Genomic DNA, 23,595 nt, shown 5'->3' with positions numbered 1-23,595 from the left:
GCAGATCCTCGGGGCCAGTTTCCTACTCCACTGTCATCCTTGAGGGATACAGGCACCCAACCCAACTGGCCCTCAGTCTTGCCAGGCTGCCCAAATGGAGAGACCAGGTCTCAGACTGTGACCCAGACAGACGGTCACTGCTAGCAGGTAGCAGAGACAGCATGGGGGAGAGGGTCACCACTGCCTCAAGGCCTGAGCCAAGGCTAGTAGAGGGCCTTACTGAGGACTCTGGAGCCCTGCAGGACATAGTCCCTAGTCTGTTTCCTGGGCCCTTCAGCTCACCCACTGGCCCTAGGCTGGGTGAGCTGGAGGGCATCCAGAAGGCGGCCCGAATCTGCCTTTTACCTCACTCTCCACTGGATGACCACCATGCTGCTGATTACTGACTGAATTACTTCCCCAGTGGTCCCTCACTGACAGTTACCAGTGGGCAGGGCCTACTGTGGTGCTGACCAATAGCTGAGCAGGACAACTAATGGTCAGTCACTGACAGTTGGTTGTGGGCAGGACCCACTGAGGCACTGAGCAAGGCTGAGCAAGGCCTGCTGCCTAATAACAGGGTGCAGAGTTATGAGGCCCAGCAATGGCAACCTGCTAAGGGCTGCGCTCATCCTGCTCTGTTACATGCCCACTGGGTGAACAAGAAGAAATTTACATTGAAATGGGTTTGAGAGGCTGATCACAATCGCACCATAAAATCCACTCTTGGAAGGGTAACACACAACCAGGAGGGGACTCACAACTCCCAGATTCTCCCTGAGCAAAGGGTTTGGACCTTGCATACAGCACCTCAATTTTTAAGACTTCTACGTGAGAGATGGGCCCCCGTAAATCTAGCTCTAAAAGCCAGTGGGGCTTGGGTCCAAGAGACCCACAAGGCCACAGTGAACTAAGAGACAGTTTTTAATGGGCTCCTATGGACTTCCTGTAAAAGCAGGATGAGCACAGCCCTTAGCAGGCAGCCACTGTTGTGTCTCATGACTCCACACCCGCAACTAACTACGCAGCAGCCATTGGTTGGTGCCTCAGTAGGCGCCCCCCACCCCAAGCAACCAACCGTCAATGAGTGACCGTTAGGGAAGTGATTCCAGTCACCTTTCTCACCTTTTGCTTTTCAAGGGGCTTGCTGAAAGCTTTCAGTAACTTTGGGGTCTTAAGGCATGAACCATCCATCTCCTTGTATGAATCTGTAACAAACCATTCTCTGTTCCAAACTCTAATATTCTAGTATGGCTAGGCCTCACTCCACATCGGGCACACGCACTTGGGATTCAGTAACATTACTATGGATATGCCCCCAGGGTCCCGTGCAGTGACAGTGGAACTAAAACGCCCAGTTTCTTCCTTAAAGAAGCCTATTTGCTTATCTTAAAAGCTTTGGCCTGAGGGGCAGGCTTCTAATTTAGCACACATTAAGATGCCAACTGTAATCCTCTCCAGAGACCAGGGAGGCCAGTGGGCACCATACTATCTTCATGCTCTCCTTCTGCCTCACAGATATCTTCTGGAAAGGAGCTTATACACATGTCTGGCACCCCAGGGGCTATGCAGGGAACAAACCTGACTGCCTGGCTCTGCTGGCCAACACAGCTTATGTTCCCAGGTCCCAAAGGGCTCTAGTAAACAGGCCATCCCACCAGGGCACAGGGCAGAGGCAGCAGATTGAAATACCCAGAGGCCTATATATTGAAAAGAGGCCTGTTTGGAGATCTTAACTGCAGCCTGAGAATCAAGTTTACAATTTAACATCTACAGGCCAACTAAAACCCTCTCCAAAGACTGCAGAGGCCAGTGAGGGCCACCTTTGCACTCTCCCTCTGTCCTGCCCCAGGTCACCAGTGTTTCTAGGAAGGAAGCTGTGCAAACCTCTGGTGCTCCAGCTTTTGTGGCTGCTGCTCAGAGGACACATCCCTTGATAACTGGCTGTGAGCAGCAAGGCTTGTGTTCATGGGTTCAACAGGATGGTAGCAAACAAAGAAACAGTTCTTAACCTGCTATCCCCCTAGGGCTCAGTGCAGAGGGAGCAGACAGAATGCCCCTCTCTCAGTCCTCCCCTGAAAGAGGGTATATGTGCATATTTTAAGCTACTCTTTGAGTGCCCAGTTTCCAATTAGCCTGCATCAAGGTGCTGAAATTCTCTTCTCTGGGACACTGACAGGTCATATTATACCCTCAACTACTGGGAGCCGCTAAGAGCAAAGTAGGCTGGACATTCAGAAAGGTTTGATAGACAACCAAGAACCAGGGCAGGATTAAAAAGGTTCATCTCTTACATAAGGCCACTCCACTTCTTCAAGACTGGCTGCTGTAGCTAATGCACTGAAATCAACAGTGTCAAGAAAAATGAAGAAACAGAGAAATGTGTTCCCAGTGAAAGAATTAGATAAAACCCTAAGAAAAGACCTAATGAAATTAAGATAAGTAATTTAAAGATGCTCACAGACATCAGGGGGACAGTATATGAAGAAAGTGAGAATTTCAACAAAAAGAAAATACTATAAGCAGAAATCACAGAGTTGAAGAATATAATAACTGAGCTGAAAAATTCAATAAAGGCATTCAACAGCAGACTAGATGAACTGAAATAAAGGGTCAGTGAACTAGAAGACAGGGTACTGGAATTCATCCAATCAGATCAGCTTTAAAAAAAAACAAAAAACAGAGAATGAGTGAATAGAGCTTAAGAGATTATGGAACAACATAAAGCCGGTCAATACTATACACATTTATCAGGATATCAGAAGAAGAGAGAATGGGGCAGAAAGCTTATTTGAAGAAATAATGGCTGGAAATTTCCCTATAGTGGGGAAGGAAACAGACTGCTTGGAAACAGATCCAGGAATCCCAAATGTTCCAAAACAGAAGAATCCAAAGAGACACTATAACTAAGTTGTCAAAACTTAACGGAGAACATCTTAAAAGCAGTAAGAGAAAAACAACTTGTTATATACAAGGGAACCCCGTAAAGCTGTCAGGAGATTTCTAGGCAGAAACTTGCAGGCCACAAGATGGTGGCATGATATATTCAATGTGCTAGAAGAGAAAAGAGAACTTGCCAACCAGGAATACTCTACCTGGAAAAGATGTCCTTCAGAATTTAAGGAGAAATAAAGAAACCATACTCACAGAAAACTAGTCAATCTAACCACACTAGGACCTCAGCCTTGTCTAACTCAATGAAACCAAGCCATGCCTGCGGGGCAACTCAAGATGGGCGGGTCATGGTGGAAAGGTCTGACAGAATGTAGTCCACTGGAGAAGGGAATGGCAAGCCACTTCAGTATCCTTGCCTTGAGAACCCCATGAACAGCATGAAAAGGCAAAATGATAGGATACTGAAAGAGGAACTCCCCGGGTCAGTAGGTGCCCAATATGCTACTGGAGATCAGTGGAGAAATAACTCCAGAAAGAATGAAGGGATGGAGCCAAAGCAAAAACAATACCCAGTTGTGGATGTGACTGGTGATAGAAGCAACATCCAATGCTGTAAAGAGCAATATCGCATAGGAATCTGGAATGTCAGGTCCATGAATCAAGGCAAATTGAAAGTGGTCAAACAAGAGATGGCAAGGGTGAACGTCGACATTCTAGGAATCAGCAAACTAAAATGGACTGGAACGGGTGAATTTAACTCAGATGACCATTATATCTACTACTGGGGGCAGGAATCCCTCAGAAGAAATGGAGTAGCCATCATGGTCAACAAAAGAGTCCGAAATGCAGTACTTGGATTCAGTCTCAAAAATGAGAGAATGATCTCTGTTCGTCTCCAAGGAAAACCATTCAATATCACAGTTATCCAAGTCTATACCCCAACCAGTAATGCTGAAGAAGCTGAAGCTGAACAGTTTTATGAAGACCTACAAGACCTCTTAGAACTAACATCCAAAAAAGATGTCCTTTTCATTATAGGGGACTGGAATGCTAAAGTAGGAAGTCAAGAAATACCTGGAGTAACAGGCAAATTTGGCCTTGGAATGCGGAATCAAACAGGGCAAAGACTAATAAGAGTTTTGCCAAGAAAATGCACTGGTCATAGCAAACACCCTCTTCCAACAACACAAGAGGAGACTCTGCACATGGACATCACCAGATGGTCAACACCAAAATCAGATTGATTATATTCTTTGCAGCCAAAGATACAGAAGCTCTATACAGTCAGCAAAAACAAGACCAGGAGCTGACTGTGGCTCAGATCATGAACTCCTTATTACCAAATTCAGACTCAAATTGAAGAAAGTAGGGAAAACCACTAGACCATTCAGGTATGACCTAAATCAAATCCCTTATGATTATACAGTGGAAGTGAGAAATAGATTTAAGGGCCTAGATCTGATAGATAGAGTACCTGATGAACTATGGACAGAGGTTTGTGACATTGTACAGGAGACAGGGATCAAGACCATCCCCATGGAAAAGAAATGCAAAAAAGCAAAATGGCTGTCTGGGGAGGCCTTACAAATAGCTGTGAAAAGAAGAGAGGCAAAAAGCAAAGGAGAAAAGGAAAGACATAAGCATCTGAATGCAGAGTTCCAAAGAATAGCAAGAAGAGATAAGAAAGCATTCCTCAGTGATCAACGCAAAGAAATAGAGGAAAACAACAGAATGGGAAAGACTAGAGATCTCTTCAAGAAAATTAGAGATACCAAGGGAACATTTCATGCAAAGATGGGCTCGATAAAGGACAGAAATGGTCTGGACCTAACAGAAGCAGAAGATATTAAGAAGAGGTGGCAAGAATACACGGAAGAACTGTACAAAAAAGATCTTCACGACCCAGATAGTCATGATGATGTGATCACAAATCTAGAGCCAGACATCTTGGAATGTGAAGTCAAGTGGGCCTTAGAAAGCATCACTAGGAACAAAGCTAGTGGAGGTGATGCAATTCCAGTTGAGCTGTTTCCAATCCTGAAAGATGATGCTGTGAAAGTGCTGCACTCAATATGTCAGCAAATTTGGAAAACAGAGCAGTGGCCACAGGACTGGAAAAGGTCAGTTTTCATTCCAATCCCAAAGAAAGGCAATGCCAAAGAATGCTCAAACTACCTCACAATTGCACTCATCTCACATGCTAGTAAAGTCATGCTCAAAATTCTCCAAGCCAGGCTTCAGCAATATGTGAACCATGAACTTCCTGATGTTCAAGCTGGTTTTAGAAAAGGCAGAGGAACCAGAGATCACATTGCCAACATCCGCTGGATCATGGAGAAAGCAAGAGAGTTCCAGAAAAACATCTATTTCTGCTTTATTGACTATGCCAAAGCCTTTGCCTGTGTGGATCACAATAAACTGTGGAAAATTCTGAAAGAGATGGGAATTCCAGACCACCTAACCTGCCTCTTGAGAAATCTGTATGCAGGTCAGGAAGCAACAGTTAGAACTGGACATGGAACAACAGACTGGTTCCAAATAGGAAAAGGAGTATGTCAAGGCTGTATATTGTCACCCTGCTTATTTAACTTATATGCAGAGTACATCATGAGAAACGCTGGACTGGAAGAAGCACAAGCTGGAATCAAGATTGCTGGAAGAAATATCAATAACCTCAGATATGCATATGACACCACCCTTATGGCTGAAAGTGATGAGGAACTAAAAAGCCTCTTGATGAAAGTGAAAGAGGAGAGTGAAAAAGTTGGCTTAAAGCTCAACATTCAGAATACGAAGATCATGGCATCTGGTCTCATCACTTCATGGGAAATAGATGGGGAAACAGTGGAAACAGTGGCTGACTTTATTTTGGGGGGCTCCAATATCACTGCAGATGATGATTGCAGCCATGAAATTAAAAGACACTTACTCATTGGAGGGAAAGTTATGACCAACTTAGACAGCATATTAAAAAACAGAGACATTACTTTGCCAACAAAGGTCCGTCTAGTCAAGGCTATGGTTTTTCCAGTAGTCATGTATGGATGTGAGAGTTGGACTATAAAGAAAGCTGAGCGCCAAAGAATTGATGCTTTTGAACTGTGGTGTTGGAGAAGACTCTTAAGAGTCCCTTGGACTGCAAGGAGGTCCAACCAGTCCATCCTAAAGGAAATCAGTCCTGGGTGTTCATTGGAAGGACTGATGTTGAAGCTGAAACTAAAACTTTGGCCACATGATGCGAAGAGCTGACTCACTTGAAAAGACCCTGATGCTGGGAAAGACTCAGGGCCAGAGGAGAAGGGGACGACAGAGGATGAGATGGTTGGATGGCATCACCAACTCGATGGACGTGGTTTGGGTAGACTCCGTGAGCTGGTGACGGACAGAGAGGCCTGGTGTGCTGTGGTTCATGGGGTTGAAAAGAGTCAGACATGACTGAGAGACTCAACCGAAATGAACCGAACAACAAATATTAAAGGGTCTTCTTTAAAGTGAAACAAAAGGGTGATAATTGGTAACAGGAAAAATATGACAGTATAAATCTCACAGGCAAAAGTTAAAGTATAGTTGAATTCAGAATAAGGTTGCCATGGCAGTGGGTTAATCACTTAGAGACAAAGAATGAAGTTTAAAAGGCAAAGTAGGAAACCCCCACGGTGACGGCACTGAGGTGGCGCTGTGGTGCAGAAGCCGCTGCCGATGCGGGAGACGAGCCGCGGGTTCAGTCCCCGGGGCTGGCTGCTCTGGAGGGGCGAATCGCAACCCACTCCAGTAGCTTTGCCTGCAGAGTCCCCATGAACAGAGGAGCCTGGTGGGCTACCGTCCACAGGGTCAAGAAGAGTTGGACACGACTGAAGTGACCGAGCACGCACACAGAGGACACTTTAAAAGTCCTAAAGCACACTGTGTTTTAGTAGTGAAAGTAAGTATAACTACCATGATTTGTTAACAGATCCACAAGATGAAAGAATGTAAATTGTGACATCTTTTTAAATGTGTGGTGGGGAAAGTAAAACTGTAAAGCTCTAAAATGCATTCAAAGAAGCAGTGATCAGTTTAGATTGTTACATTTAAATACAAGCCTCATGATGAGCACAAGGCAAAAACCTATAGCAGACGCAAAGAAGATAAAGAGAATGAGTCTACACACTGCATTACAGAAAATCATCAAATCACAAAGGAAGAAAGCAAGAGAAGAAAGGAACAAAATACCAAAGAGTTATAAAATAGCTAGAAAACAATGAGCAAAATAGCAGTAAGGCAGTATCTATCAACAATTATTTCAAATGTAAATGAAAGAAATTCTACAATCAAAAAACAAAGAGTGACTGAATGAATAAGAAAAGAGGCCAAATTATGGAACTATGTTGTCTACAAGAGATTCACTTCAGATGTAATAACACATAAACTAAAAGTGAATGGATGGATGTAAATGGAAATCAAAGAAAGCTGGGATAGTTATACAAGACAAGAGTCCTACAAGAGACAAAGAAGGACAGTATATAATGATAAAGGGGTCAATCCAACAACAGGATATAACATTTATAAATATTTATGCCTCCAAGACAGATAGAGCAAATATTAGCAGATCTAAAGGGGAAACAGCAACACAATGGAACAATGGATATAAAGACATGTTAGACCAGATGGACATAACATTTACAGAATATTCTATTGAAAATCAGCGGAATCCAGATTCTGCTCAAGTGTACATGGAACAGTATAACACATCACACATCCAAATCAGAAAAGAAGTAACATTACCACTGTTGGCAGATGACATGGTATTACATAGAATCCTAAAGACTCCACCAAAAAACTTTTAGAACTAAGAAATGAATTAAGTAAAGCTGCAGGGTATCAAATCAATATAAAAATTTTGTTGCTTTTCTACACAAGAATAACCACCTATCAGAAAAAGAAATTAAGGAAACCATCTTATTGACAATTGTATCAAAATGAATGAAATACTTAGGGATATGTTTCAGCAAGGAGCTGAAAGACCTGCACACTTAACACCTGCAGGAACGTGGTGTAAGAGAGCCCCTACAGTTCTGATGATGTAACAAAGCAGTCACTTCTGGAAATTTCAGAACCATGCTCACAACTTATTTCCTGAAACAAATTATTGGATCAGTGAGAACTGATTAAGGTAAAAAGTATATACTTCTAGAGCATTTAATGCAATGAATTTAATGGTTCTGAAAGTTCTTAAAAAGAAGCACAATAGAATATAAGCAAATATTTCATATGAATAGCAAATCATCCAAAAAAAGCTGTGATTCTTTTCAGGAGTTACTAGGAGCACTCATTAAATTCTAAGTAACTCACACCTCTGCATGCGTCTGGCCAGTCTTTTCTAGCCAATCAGACTACTGAGCACAGAAGGATGAGTTTTCCAATTACTTTTCTTTCTTCTTGTCCTGTTTATACAGGCAGAGGGGCAACTTCCAAACTTTCTGCTTACTGGACCCTTTTGAGATGTGATACTGAACACTGCTTGTATCAAGTTTGTTTAGGTCACACTGTCAGTCGATTCCAGGTACCACCCAATGTGTGAAGAAGTTGAGTGTAACAGGATGATCTGAATTTATTCCCCAATTCTGCAACAAGCTGAGTGACCTTGACTGTCAAACTCTGTGAATCCAGGTTTAAGAATAATCTCTAAGATTGAGTCTATAAAAGACTGGAGGTGCACACTGTCTGTGCTTTCTTAGAGAGAAGTGTGCACACAAAATACCTTTCTCTTGACCTAGTACCTTTCTCCTGCGCCCTAGTACAGGAAGTCAGTAGTTATCGGTATTCTGACAAAGTTCTTGCTCCTTCTGTCGTCCCCAAAGGTCAGCATCCAATATGAGATGCTGATCACCAGCGCCATCTAGTGGTGGACACAAGGAAACTACCCAGATTCCGTTAAGATCCCAGCTGAGAAGGTCTAGGGGCATTGATCACCTTTAAGTTATGCTGGAGAATTTCAATAGTAGTGATTATAAGACACAGTATTTATTTCACTCCAAAAAGAAATTTTGGTATTATTTTATACTAGTATTTTAAAAAATTACTCAAAATTCATAAAAGTAGGAAAAAAAGTGAAATAAAGTGTTTAAAACATCTCAAATACTCACATAAATATGCAAAATGTCAAGCAGACCAAGTTCAAAAAAACAGTCAACATGCTCTCTCATTTTCATAGAGATCACTGTGGCCTCAGCTGTGCTGCCTCCCTCCCGTGGACCTTACCGCCTGGCAGCCCAAGTGGTGGCTCCTGCAGAACTTCCAGCCCTTCCTTCTGAGTGTGGCTTCTAGTGCGGAAGCCACTTTTATTTTTACTTGGAACATTTTTAAAACATTTTGTTAATAAGTTTATTAATTACATCATTCTTTATTTTAAGAGCGCTTTATCATGTGCAGTGTGATATAGAAGACTGACCTAATTATCATTGCTTTCTCTCTTCACGCTTGGCTGAGTAATTGAAGTCTCCAGGTGCTTCAGTGAGGGCAGATGAAGGAGGAAAACATGAAAGAGCCTGCCGATGTCAACTGATTCCACATGGCAGAGGCTGGGTGTGGGAGGCTATCACACAGCCTCACGTCCAGAGCATGTTCTGTGGACACGGGGCTGAGCTGCAGGGGCATCGCGTTTGGGTGGCTCCTACGCCCTGGCCAGCAACTCAGAGATCCTGCCGTTTTCATTTCTCTCCTGCACGATGTGGAAAGAGCCTGCTCTTCTGCAGGGAGAAACCTCCTCACTTCAGAAGGTTCTCTTGCCAGATTTAGGGTCAGTCTCTATTTTTAGGGGATGAAAAATAAGGAAAAGGAGGGAGACTGGCAGAAAGCAAATGGCAGTCGAAGTGTAAGGACGAGAGAGGATCTGAGAGAAAGTCAAGAGGAGAGAATAACTGCTGACCAGTGTGTGGAGTAAGAGTGGCGTTCCCACGGCACTGCAATCTCCCTTTATCCCAGTGGTGACTCGGTTACGTAATTCCCAACTTCTGATTTTTTTCTCCACCTCCTGAGGAGGCTATTTACAATCATTTCTTTGAGCGCTGCTCGAAAGTCCACCACAAGCTGTTGCTGCTTCATCACCTGGACAGACTGAGCCTCTCTAATGTTTTGGGAGTCATCAGCTTGATTCCTGCAGCCTTCCTGAGCACTGCCTGAGCCCGTCTATGACCTCCTGTTCACTTGCTGTATTTCTGAGAATCCTGTGCCCCATCATTCCCTGTCTTTCAGAGGCCACTTCACTAGGTGGTGGGGGCGGCCAGGGAGGGAGGATCAGTTCAACAAAGAGCCACAGCCAGAACATGGAAATCATTGTTTCCATAGGTGCTTATCCGCAGTGGGCACGCTATGAGTCCATGTGCAACAAAAGCAGAGGAAGGGCTGCCCAGGATGGCCACTGATGCGGAGCACTGAGACCTAGCTGGAAACCTCAGTCAGGGAGGACACCTGCGCCTACTGAAACTCTCCTCCGGGAGGAGAGAGCCCGGAAGGGCTGTGGAAGGATGGGGTGAGATCCCCGGAGAACTCTCCGGTGCATTCTCAAACTCCTTCCTAAGGAGACGGGGAAGGCCTGGTTAACCGGAACCGGTTGTCTTGGTGGCTGGGGTATCCAAGTTTGGGGACAGAGCTGAGTTGCTGAAGACTCAGAGAGGCAGCCACTCTTTCTCCACACAACCGTCAGTCTCCCTCTCAAAATACATGTAAGGTTGAAAGTTTTATTTTTGTTCTTAGTTTTGAAGAGGTGGGGAAGACCCTCTCAGGCAGCTGCTGGTCTGGACGGAGGAAGGGAGGCACTGGAGAGCGGAAGGGGGACTTATCTGTCACAGAAGAACTATGGGGGCAGAGTGAGCGCTCAGTGTGAGGGACCATGGTGACAAGGTGTTGCAGGCTGCTCTCTCCCATCTGGGATGCTTACAATGCATTCAGAGCAGGGGCATGTGAGGGATACATCTGCAAGAAGGTTCAGAATCCACCCTGAAGACTTTAGAAAAAGTGAGGCTAAAAAGAGAGGGGATGATGTTCTGGCAAACTGTTTGGTCTCCTGGGCCATAGTTTCACCATTAGTAAATTGAATTTTTATCTGGAAATTGAACAGTCTAACCAATCAAGAATTGTACTGTACTCTGGAACTATGAAATGTCACTGAAATGTTTAAAAACAGAACTCTCCTGACCCTGGGATGCTATGAGAATTAAGAGGGAGATGCCTTCACAGTGCACAAAAGATGAAAAACTTGGTGCAGACATTTCACTAACTACCATCATTATAAAAGGCAGGTTGCAGGCAAAGGGAACGTGAATCATGAAACTGCACAAAACCAAGCAGATTAAAACTGTTGTTTAAAGAACAACAACAAAAAAATGGTGAAATGCATTAAAATAAAAAGAGGTTGTCTATTTTTTTTTTCTAATTTTAGGAGATTGCAGCAGATATAAATAGCCATTTAGGCTTTTTTTAAACCTTTTCTTCCTACATTTGCAGCAAAGGATCATGAAATATTAGAAGTGGATGAATCTTTCTATAACACTAACTCCAAACAAGACGGCAGAGTAAAAGGATGTGGAACTCACCTCCTCCCACAAGTACATCAAAAATACATCTACAAATGGAACAGTTCTCACAGAACCCCTGCTGAACACTACCAGAAGACCTCAAACCCCTGAGAGGACATGAAAGAGCCCCATGTAACTGGGTAAGAAAAAAGAAAAGAGAAGAGGGAGCAGGATGGGGCCTGCACCCCTGGCAGGGGGAGTGTTGAGGGGGAAGAGGAAATGTTCCCACAGGGTGAAGCCACTTAAGCAGCAGGGAGAGGAGCTGGGACAGAGAGCGAGCTTCAGAGGCTCAGAGGGGAACCCAGCAATCAGGCTGCGACAGGCCGCACAGAGAAAGGCTTGCAGAGGGCTGCGCCACTGCCATGTGCGTCCCAGCCTGAGATGCAGGTCTGCTGGTGTGAGTGGGGCTGGCACTGGAACTTGGGGGGTAGAGAATGGAGGCGGGAAGGGGACTGCTGTTGGCTGTGCAGAGATAGCCTGAAAGGGCTGGAGCGTGGTGTAGCTGCAGCCGGGGGTGTTCACGGAAGAAACCCAGGTGGGCAACAGAAGCAAAGCACCACTGTTAAGTGGAGCATGAAGTGGGGGGCGAGGCTGACATCATAGCCTCTTTCTCTGTGTACTGGCCCTGCTTCTGTGGGCCCTATGAGAACATGTCTTCCCAGATGCTGCCTAAGGGGCTCCCGTCTCCAAAAGCTCTTGTGGCCCAGTCACCATCTTGGGGGTGGTGGGAGTAAATGTCAGCAGATTGCCCACTTGCAGAGGTGGGGCTAAAACCATAGCTGAGCCTCAGAAGCCATGCAACTAGGGAAGTAGGGCTGAAATCTAAGCCTGTGGTTGTGTAAGCCTCAATCTTACACCTCTGCCACTGGCTTTGTAAATTCAGCGCCTGTAGGACCTCAGAGTAGACACTGGGTGTGTCCATGGCTGGAACGGGTGTGGCCTCAGCAGTCAAGGGCTTTGCGGGCACGTGCACTTGGGGACTGGGCTGGGCCAGGGTCTGAGCTGCCTTTGCAGCTCCCGCTGTGGTCCAGATGAGTGATGAATGTGGTCCTGGGACCTGACTCTGGTTGATCTGCACTGGTGGTCCTGTGGAAACAATGCCCGGGGGGCACCAGGGCCGGTTGCTGGCATTCCCAAGGTTGAGATGGGGCCCAGGGCAGAGCCAGCAACAGAGCACTTTGTAAGGTGGCAGAACAGATGACAGCTGGCTCAGCACAGCTCACTCACGGGGTGGGGTGGGGTGGGGGGGCAGCTCCGGCTCTTCTCCCAGTGTTCGTGCCCCCATTCCACCTCCCTCCACCAAAGCCCAGAAATGGGTCTGGGGGCTTCTACTCCAACAGCGAGAGAACAGACTCAGCTCCCACAGGGCAGCACAACCACAGAGCAAGGAGGAAGCCCTGACCAACAACCAGGGCAGGCTCTGGCTGCCACGACACCAGTCACTCCTCCTATCAAAGGGACAGAGGCCAGCATACACTGAGGGAAGAGGCAACAGGAATCAACACCCAAAACAGCTCTCACATCAAAGAATCTTAAACCTACACAAGCTACAGAGGGATGCTCCTCCATAAAAATAGCCCTCCAAGACCACAACAGATAATTGTTTCTCCTAAACTCACATAGCAAGAGAAATATAAGCAAAATGAAGCAGAGGACCACTCTCGAATAAAAGATCAAGAGAACTCCCCTTGATCTTGAACAAGCGATGAAACAGACCTCTTCATTCTAATAGACAATGAGTTCAAAAAGGAGATAATAAAAATACTGAAGAAGTTAAGGACTATTGAGAGAAATGCAGATTACTGTAAAAGGAAACTAGGAACTATAAGGAGGAGCCAAGAAAAATTAGAAAATTCACTCACTGAGACAAAAGCTGAGCTAAAGGCAATGAAAAGCTGAATGAATAATGCATAAGAATGAATAAATAATCTGGGAGATAGAATAATGGAAATCAACCAAGCAGAACAGCAGACAGAAAGCCAAATTTAAAAAAATGAAAGCAGTGTGAGAGACCTATGGGATAATATGGAGCATGCCAATGTACATAGAATAGGAATCCCAGAAGGAGGAGATAAAGAAAAGGGGATTGAAAATGCATTTGAACAAACTGTAACTGAAAACATCCCAAACATAAAGAAGGAAACAATATCCAGGTACAAGAAGCATAGAGGGTCCCAAACAAGGTAAATGCAAACAGACCTACACCAAGACATATAAAAATGGCCAGAGTTAAAGGGACAATTCTAAAGGCAGCAAGAGAAAAACAAAGAGTTAACAAGTTAACAAAGAGGGAACCCCAATAAGGCTACGGGCTGATTTCTCTACAGAAACAGCTGCAGGCCAAAAGGGAGTGGGGCAAGATATGTTCAAAGTCCTGAAAGGGAAAAATCTGCAATCCAGAGTCCTCTGCTCAACAGGATTATCATTTAGAATAGAAAGAGAGATTAAGGATTTTGCAGATAAGCAAAAATTCAAAGAGTATAACAATACTAAACCTATCCTAAATGGAATATTAAAAGATTTTCTCTAAATAGAGAAAGTAGTAAGAATCTAAGGAAAGAGTAAATCACTTAAATAAGCCAGTACACTGATTTTAAAAATAAATTTAATTTCTGTGAAAGTGATAAAGACAATGAACAGCAAAATGATGAACATGAAGATGTAAAAGAGGATCAAAATCATAAAATGTGGGAAATAAGAGTAAGCAAATGTAGATCTTTTTTTCCAAGAATGTGTTTGAGTCTATATGACTATAAGTCTAAGGCAAGTAAGTACAAGAAGGAGTTAACAAACTTGAAAACAGGGTAACTACAAAGCAAAAACATACAATGCATTCCCCAAAACCAGAGAAGAGGACATAAGTGTGAAACAAAAGAAAATCATAAAACTACAAAAGAAAAAACAGAAAGGGACAAAGAAATATAAAATCAGGAAAATATAAATATAAAATAAAAAAACATGAAAATAGGGTTTAATATGGCAATAAAAACATATCTGTCAATAACTATCTTAAATGTCAATGGGCTAAATGCTCCAGTCAAAAGACACAGAGTGGCATATTAAATAAAAAAACAATATGCTGTCCACAAGAGACTCACTTTAGGGCAAAGGACAAACACAGACTGAAGTAAGGGGAAGAGAAAAGACATTTCGTGCAAATGGAAATCACAAGAAAGCTACAAGAGGGTCATAAAACTCCTATCAAGCAAAACAGACTTTAGATCAAAGGCTACAAAGAAAGATAAAGAAAGACACTACATAAAGATAAAAGGATCGATACAAGGATCGGATATTATACTCGTTTACAAATGTGCACCCAACACATGCACTGTACACTCATGCTCAGTCGTGCCCGACTCCTTGCACACCCAATATGATGCTGCTGCTCAGTCGCCAAGTTGTGTCCGACTCTTCGTGATCCCCCCAGACTGCAGCACACCAGGCTTCTCTGTCTCCCTCACCATCTCCCAGAGTTTGCCCAAGTTCATGTCCAATGAATCAGTGACACCATCCAACCATCTCATCCTCTGTCACCCTCTTCTGCTTTCAATCCTTCCCAGCATCAGGGTCTTTTCGAATGAATCAGCTGTTTGCCTCAGGTGGCCAAAGTATTGGAGCTTCAGCTTCAGCATCAGTCCTCCCAAAGAGCACTCAGGGTTGATTTCCTTTAAGATTAACTGTTTTGATCTCCTTGCTGCCCAAGGGACTCTCAAGAGTCTTTTCCAGCACCATAGTTTGAATGCATCCATTCCTCAGTGTTCTGCCTTCTTTACTGTCCAGCTCTCACGTCTGTACATGACCCCTGCAAAGACCATTGTCTTGACTATATGGACCTCTGTCAGCAAAGTGATGTCTTTGCCTTGTCACACAGGGTCTAGGTTTGTCACAGCTTTCCTGCCAAGAAGCGGTCATCTTATAATTTCATGGTTATAGTCACCATGTGCAGTAATTTTAGCACCCAAACGCCCAATATAGAAGCACCCAAATACATAAAAGTACTAACAGATATACAGGGAGAAGTTGATGGGAATACAGTAATAGTATGGGACTTTAACACCCCTCTCACATCAATGGACTTATCTTCGAGACAGAAAATCAACAAGGTAACAGAGATCCTAAGTGACAAAATAGAACAGTTAGATTTAATTTATATTTCCAGGACATTACATTAAAAAAAAACACAGAATACACATTCTTTTCAAGTGCACATGGAACATTCTCTAGGACTGATCACACCCTAGGGCACAAAAGAAGCTTCAACAAATTTAAGAGTATAGAAATTATTTCAAGTATCTTTTCTGACCATAATGGTATGAAACCAAAACTCAACCACAGAAAAAGAAATGAGAAAAAAAAGTTATACGGAGACTAAACAATATGCTATTTAAAAACCGACAGGTCAACAATTAAAGAAGAAATTTTAAAAAATACCTTGAAGCAAATGACAATGAAAATACAACTATAGAAATTCTATGGGATGCAGCAAAAGCAGTTCTTAGAGGAAATTTCATATCAATACAGGACTTTAAGAAACAAGGAAAATCTCAAACAACCTAGTCCACCACCTAAAAGAACTAGTTAAAGAAGAACAAACAAAACTTAAAGTTGGCAGAAGGCAGGAAATAATAAATATCAGAGAGGAAATAGAGACTAAAAAACAATAGAAAAAAATCAATAGAGGCCAAAGAGCTGGTATTCTGAAAGGTTAAACAAAACTGACAAATATCTGGCCAGGCTCACAAGAAGAAAAGAGAGAAGATTCAAATAGTCAAACTAAGAAATGATACATCAGAAAGACAAAAAGCTATAAGAGAACAACTAGATGCCAATTATATGAACACTATATGTCAACAAATTTGGCAACCTAGAAGAAATGGACAACTTTCTAGAAACACACAGCCCACCGAAACTGAATCAAGAGGAAATAGGTAACTTGAACAGACCAATCACTAGAAGTGATATAGAATCTGTAATTTGAAAAAAAAAGAAAAACAACTCCCTACAAGAAAGTCCAGGGCCAGATAGTTTCACAGGCGAATTTTACCAAACATGTGAGGAAGAACTTACACAGATATTTCTCAAACTGCCAAAAGATCGAAGAGGTAGGAACACTCCAAAGACATTCTAGGAAGTCACCATCACCTGATAACAAAACCAGACAAAGGCAGTACAAAAAGAAGAGAAAATTATAAGCCAATATCTTTCATGAATATAAATGTAAAAATGCTCAACAAAATATTAGCAAACCAGATCTAGTAATACATAAAAAAGATCATATACCACAACAAAGCTGGGTTCATCCAAGGATTAAATCATACAAGGATGGTTCATCATACGCAAAGGAATCAATGTGATGATAAGACAAAAACCACACAGTCATCTCAACAGATGAAAAAAAGCATTCAGTGAAATTAAATATCCATTCATGATAAAAATTCTTACCAAAGTGGGTACAGTGGGAACATATTTCAACATAATAAAAGCTATTTACGACAAACTCACAGCTAGTACGATACTCAACAGTGAAAACCTGAAAGCATTCCCACTACATTCTGGAAGAAGACAAGGATTCCTATTCTCACTACTTCTAGTCAACACAGTATAAGTCCTAGCCAGAACAATCAGACAAGGAAAAGAATTAAAATTCAAACTGGCGCTTGCTAAGTCACTTCAGTCATGTCTGACTCTGTGTGACTCTATGGACTGTAGCCTGCCAGGCTCCTCTGTCCATGGGATTCTCCAGGCTAGAATACTGGAGTGGGTTGCCATGCCCTCCTCCGGGAATCTTCCTGACCCAGGGATTGAACCTGCATCTCTCACATCTTGTGCTGGCAGGTGGGTTCTTTACCACTAGTGCCACCTGGGAAGCCCATTTCAAATTGGTAAGACAGGGATAAAATTGTCATTATATGAAGATGGCATGACACTATATACAGAAAACCCTAAAGACCACACAAAACAAGACTAGAATTGATAAATTCAGCAAGGTAGCAGGACACAGGAATCAGCTGCATTTCTTTAAACAGACAATGAAATATCAGAAAAGGGAATGTAAACAGTCCCTTTGAAAGTCACATAAAAAAAAAAACAAACTTAGGTATAACCTCATCAAGAAAGTGAAAGACTTATACGCTGAGAACTACAAAAATAGTAGTGAAGGAAACTGAAGATGATTCAAAAAACTGGAAAGCTATCCCATACTCTTGGTCTAGAAGAATTAATATGGTTAGAACGGCTATACTACCCGAGCGCAATCCACAGATCCAATCTGATTGCTATCAAACTACCCAAAACGTTTTTCACAGAACAAGAACAAATAGTTCTAAAATTTATATGGAACCATAAAAGATTGAGAATTGCCAAAGCAATCCTAGGGGAAAAGAACAAAGCAAGAGGCATAACCTTTCTAGGCTTCAGTTCAGTTCAGTCGCTCAGTCGTGTCTGGCTCTTTGCGACCCCATGAATTGCAGCACACCAGGCCTCCCTGTCCAACACCAACTCCTGGAGTTCACTCAAACTCATGTCCATCGAGTCGGGGATGCCATCTAGCCATCTCATCCTCTGTCATTCCCTTCTCCTCCTGCCCCCAATCCCTTCCAGCATCAGAGTCTTTTCCAATGAGTCAAAACTTCACATCAGGTGGCCAAAGTATTAGAGTTTCAGCTTTAGCATCATTCCTTCCAAAGAACACCCAGGACTGATCTCCTTTAGAATGGACTGGTTGGATCTCCTTGCAGTCCAAGGGACTCTCAAGAGTCCTCTCCAACACCACAGTTCAAAAGCATCAATTCTTCGGTGCTCAGCTTTCTTCACAGTCCAACTCTCATATCCATACATGACCACTGGAAAAGCCATAGCCTTGACTAGATGGACCTTAGTTGGCAAAGTAATATCTCTGCTTTTCAATATGCTATCTAGGTTGGTCATAACTTTTCTTCCAAGGAGTAAGCATCTTTTAATTTCATCGCTGCAATCACCATCTGCAGTGATTTCGGAGCCCCCAAAAAATAAAGTCTGACACTGTTTCCACTGTTTCCCCATCTATTTCCCATGAAGTGATGGGACCGGATGCCATGATCTTCATTTTCTGAATGTTGAGCTTTAAGCCAACTTTTTCACTCTCTTCTTTCACTTTCATCAAGAGGCTTTTGAGTTCCTCTTCACTTTCTGCCATAAGGGTGGTATCATCTGCATATCTGAGGTTATTGATATTTCTCCCAGCAATCTTGATTCCAGCTTGTGCTTCTTCCAGCCCAGCGTTTCTCATGATGTACTTTGCATATAAGTTAAATAAGCAGGGTGACAATATATAGCCTTGACGTACTCCTTTTCCTATTTGGAACCAGTCTGTTGTTCCATGTCTAGTTCTAACTGTTGCTTCCTGACCTGCATATAGGTTTCTCAAGAGGTAGGTCAGGTGGTCTGGTATTCCCATCTTTTTCAGAATTTTCCACAGTTTATTGTGATCCACACAGTCAAAGGCTTTGGCATAGTCAATAAAGCAGAAATAGAAGGTTTTCTGGAACTCTCTTCCTTTTTCAATGATCCAGCGGATGTTGGCAATTTGATCTCTGGTTCCTCTGCGTTTTCTAAAACCAGCTTGAAAATCTGGAAGTTCACGGTTCACATATTGCTGAAGCCTGGCTTGGAGAATTTTGAGCATTACTTTACTAGCGTGTGAGATGAGTGCAATTGTGCGGTAGTTTGAGCATTCTTTGGCATTGCCTTTCTTTGGAATTGGAATGAAAACTGAGCTTTTCCAGTCCTGTGGCCACTGCTGAGTTTTCCAAATTTGCTGGTATATTGAGTGCAGCACTTTCACAGCATCATCTTTTAGGATTTGAAATAGCTCAACTGGAATTCCATCACCTCTACTAGCTTTGTTCGTAGTGATGGTTTCTAAGGCCTACTTGACTTCACATTCCAGGATGTCTGGCTCTAGGTGAGGGCCATCATAATCACCATAATGATCATCTGGGTCGTGAAGATCTTTTTTGTACAGGTCTTCTGTGTATTCTTGCCATCTCTTCTTGATGTATTCTGCTTCTGTTAGGTCCATACCATTTCTGTACTTTATCGAGCCCATCTTTGCATGAAATGTTCCCTTGGTATCTCTACTTTTCCTGAAGAGATCAGTAGTCTTTCCCATTCTGTTGTTTTCCTCTGTTTCTTTGCTTCAGACAATACTAAAAAGCTATAGTAATCAAAGCAGTGTGAGACTGGTATAAAAACAGACAGACATATGGATCAATGGAATAGAATAGAGAGCCCAGAAATAAACTGCACACCTATAGATAATTAATCTTTAATTAAGGAGGCAAGAATATAAAATGGGGAAAGATAGTCTCTTCAGCAAGCGGTACTGGAGAAGTGGAACAACCAGCTGCATGTAAATCTGTGAAGTTAGGACACACCCTCAGATCATACACAAAAATAACTCAAAATGGGTTATGACTTAAAACTATAAGACATGACATCACAAAACTCCTAGAAGAGAATATAGGCAAAACATTCTCTGACATAAAACATACCAATGTTTTCTGAGGAATCCCAAGGCAAAAATAAACAAATGAGACCTAATCAAAATTAAAGCTTTTGCATAGCAAAGAATACCATAAACAAAAGGAAAAGACAAGTTAGGTACAAACTGGGAGAAAATATTTGCAAATGCTGAGACTAACAAGGGCTCAATTTCCAAAATATACAAAGAGCTCACACAACTCAATAACTACAACGACAACAAAAACACCCAGGGACTTCCCTGGTGGTCCGGTAGTTAAGAATCTGCCTGCCAATGTACAGGACATAGGCTCAACCCTTGGTCTAGGAAGATTCCACATGCCTCAGAGCAACTGGGCCTGTGAACCACAACTACTGAGCCTGTGTGCTGCAGTTGCTGCAAAACTTCCCCCAACTCAATATGTCTGAAGAAAATGTTCTATTGGCTGTCTCAGCTAGTTAAAAATCTATTTCTCTCGTGCATATCCTTTAATTCTTCCAGTCTGCTGATGGCTATTTATCCAGTTCTACAACTGTATTCTCCTCAATATCAGCCCAGGCTAAATGGGAACCCCCCAAAGTTGCATTGTCCAGGAGGCAGATTAGTTCTCAGTGTCACTGGATATAAAAAGCAGTCATGGAAGGCATGCTACAAATGAATAAACCATGATATCATAAGTAAAACTGGAACAAATGCACCAAGAATTAGAGAATTCTGGGAAATAAGTATAAGACACAGGAAGACTATGCCTCAAAAACTACCTCAATAAATAAGTGACATAATGGCACAGCTTTAATGGTGTTCCACCCCAAAAAATGCATTCCTGTCCTCTCATCCTCCCATCCTGACCTATGAACCTGGGTTTCTAAGCTAGGAATCTCCTCTTCAGCAGACAGAAAAACTTGAGGTTCTCATTCTTACAGAGTCCCAAGGCAGTTTTCCCTATAGCCCTGACTCAAACCTTTTAAGAATTAGAAGGGATGTAATCCACGAAGTCTACAGGCCTGGCTGGCATAGCCACAGCTGTACCAGCACCATCAGCTAGTAAGAGCTTAACGGTAGACGTTGCTCTGGAATTTAGTTTTCTCTTAGGTACTGTAAGTAAAAATGGCAGCAGAAGCTGAGTGAGTCCATGCTAAGAGCTGAGGTGCTGCTGAGCAGAGGTCATGGAGAGAAACCTTAATTACCAACTACTGATACACCAGTAAAGCCACTGCTCAGCCCTGGGAGGGTGGGAGCTCTTCACAGGGACTGACCATGCCCACATTCCTGGGGGCTGCTGGGCTGGCGAGGGCAAGGCTGCCATAGTGTTGCCCTCCATAGGAGGGGTAGTCTGGTAGAGCAGAAAGGGCACGTGCTTAGAGGTAGACAATCCAGGCTCTGCTACTTGGTAGCTATGTGGCCCCGGACAAATTCCTTGACCTCTCTGACCCTCACATTTTTCATTTATTACACGGAGATATCGACACTGATCTTGCCATGGTTATTATGAGGATTAAATGAAATAATTTACCTGATATGGCAGCAGCACTCACTCAGTGACAAGGTGACCTTGTGCTCCCTAGTCAGATCCATTTGCTGCTTGCTACTCAGCCACAGTTATTTTCCAAAACGGAAATCTGACTTCTCTACTTAAAACATTTCAGTGGCTTCCCTTGGTAAATGTAAAGAACAAAATCCTGATGGTCTGAGAAGCCCTGCATGTCCTGGTCCTTATCTACCTCCCTCCCTCATTCTCCTGTGCTTTAGCCACATGGACCCCCTTTATGCTCTCAAAAATGTAATCCTTCCTGTCTTGAAGCCTTCACACAGGCTCAAAGCATCTTCTTCGCATATCTCATCTATCTGGTTAACAACTTCTCATAACTTCTTTGGGAAAAATATTCCTCAACCTCCAGACTAGGTCAGGTCTCCTGACAATACTCACATAAACTGTCTTTCACAGAGCTTGATCTGCTTTGTAATTATACCTGGGATGACTTATACCATGTCTCAGACAAGATCAAGAGGTAGGAAATTGTGTTCTTTATTGATTACCCCCGAATCTCTAGGACTCAACATCAAGCACAATGCCTGGCCCATTTTAGGAGCTTAAATCTTTTACTGAATAAATGAATGAATGAAAGTTCAGAGGAGGGTTGGAAAGCATTTGCTATTAATCTGGTTAGTACTTCTCTGCAACACTTAACCACGTTCTGCCCAGCATGCTTATGAATATTTAATTCCTTCTTTCCTTCCTGGATTTTCAGCTTTGCTGTGTATATATACAACTTCAAATGTTCCACTGCTTCCTTAAGACAGGCTCAGAGGAGATGCTCCGTGTTGGGGAGATGGCATAGAATGGAAGGGAGCGTTAAAAGCCCTGAACAGAAACAGAGAAAGATGAACTCTAACTTGAAGGTGGCTGTGGCCTAAGAGAAAGTCTCCTGTCCAGTCTTTCCTTCTCAGGGGCATTTAAGTTGACTGCTCTTTGTTGGGAGGTGAGGATTCAACAGGGTGACACTTACTTGTTCCCATGAAGAAATCATATGACGTTCAGCAGGTGGCTTTTCTATGATGGTCACCTCTGTCACACCTGGGGATGATTCTGGAAGAGGAAGCAGAGAGTAGAGTAGTTGGTCCAATCTCACATATTTCTACCAGAAACGTTGATGAACTGTTGAAGTCTGCTCTGGGAATACCAGATCCCTCTGAGGAGCATTTGTTAGCCCTGTAATAAAAGCAGCTGGTCCCTCAAAAGCAGTCGGTCCCATAAGCTAAGACCATGTAGTCTTCTAGTGATAATTATGCCAGTATCCTTTCCACGTATCAAAGTTTTCCTCAAGTTTTCAGAAGAGTCAAATCTTGGAATGCAGCAACAGCCCAATACACTAGCTAAGAAATTGGGACTCCACCATTCTAGTCATGCTTTACGCATTCACTAGCTGTGTGACCTTAGATGAGTGCTCACCTCCTTTTGCATTCAGTAAGACAAGAATTACAATAACACCTTCCTCAATAAGTGAAGCAAAAACAGGAATGAAGAAACAGAGAGGAAACAGAGATGAAGATGCTTTGGAAAAGTAAAAAGTACCATCTACACAATTTTTCTTCTGCCTTCTGTTCAAGGTTCTTTCTAACGTGTTGGGAAGCATGGTACTGTGGTAGAAAACCAATGAGCTTCAAGCCATTTGACCTGGGGTGAATCCTTGCTATGCCCCTGACTGGTTAGGGTGGAAGACACTGTTTTATCCCTTTAAGGGTGGTCTCATTTGGCACTGTTCCACCAAAACTAAGACAGTAGATAATAAACGCCATTATTCAATTTTACAGCAAGGACACCGAGGTTGAGAGGTTAAACCATAAAGCCAATCCTCTGACTCCAAGTATGGGTCTAGTTGAAAAATGAAGAACATGTTCAAAAGTCACTACTTGCCCCTGGCATAGCCTGTTAAAGCAATTATCCTATGCAAATGCAGAGTCTGGCTTCAATGTCTTGGCAGCCCAGTACTCTACCTACAGTAGGACCGAAGAATACAGAATTCTTGGCCCACAACACAGCTGGTTACGTAGGGATGTCATCTGACTATACTCCCAGTGCAATCTAATGCCTAGGGCTACAAGAGGACACACACATAATGTAAGTACCTGACACTAAGTTTTGCTGAGGCATCCATTTCAAATACA

General features: G+C 42.9%; 1 protein-coding gene across 5 annotated transcripts in view; it reads right to left on the bottom strand.

Annotated features, from left to right (window-relative positions):
- The window catches only part of TPGS2 (tubulin polyglutamylase complex subunit 2), a 64,159-nt gene that overhangs the window by 18,375 nt on the left and 22,189 nt on the right, over positions 1-23,595 (bottom strand). For all 5 annotated transcript variants that reach the window (XM_068993606.1, XM_068993607.1, XM_068993608.1 and 2 more), the window contains exon 2: positions 22,437-22,516. In XM_068993606.1, the coding sequence (XP_068849707.1) occupies positions 22,437-22,516 (80 nt within the window). The remainder of the gene's footprint in view (positions 1-22,436; positions 22,517-23,595) is intronic.

Source organism: Capricornis sumatraensis, chromosome 21 (genome assembly GCF_032405125.1).
Source record: "Capricornis sumatraensis isolate serow.1 chromosome 21, serow.2, whole genome shotgun sequence".
Classification (NCBI taxonomy): Eukaryota; Metazoa; Chordata; class Mammalia; order Artiodactyla; family Bovidae; genus Capricornis; species Capricornis sumatraensis.
This window is presented reverse-complemented; position numbering and strand designations above follow the sequence as displayed.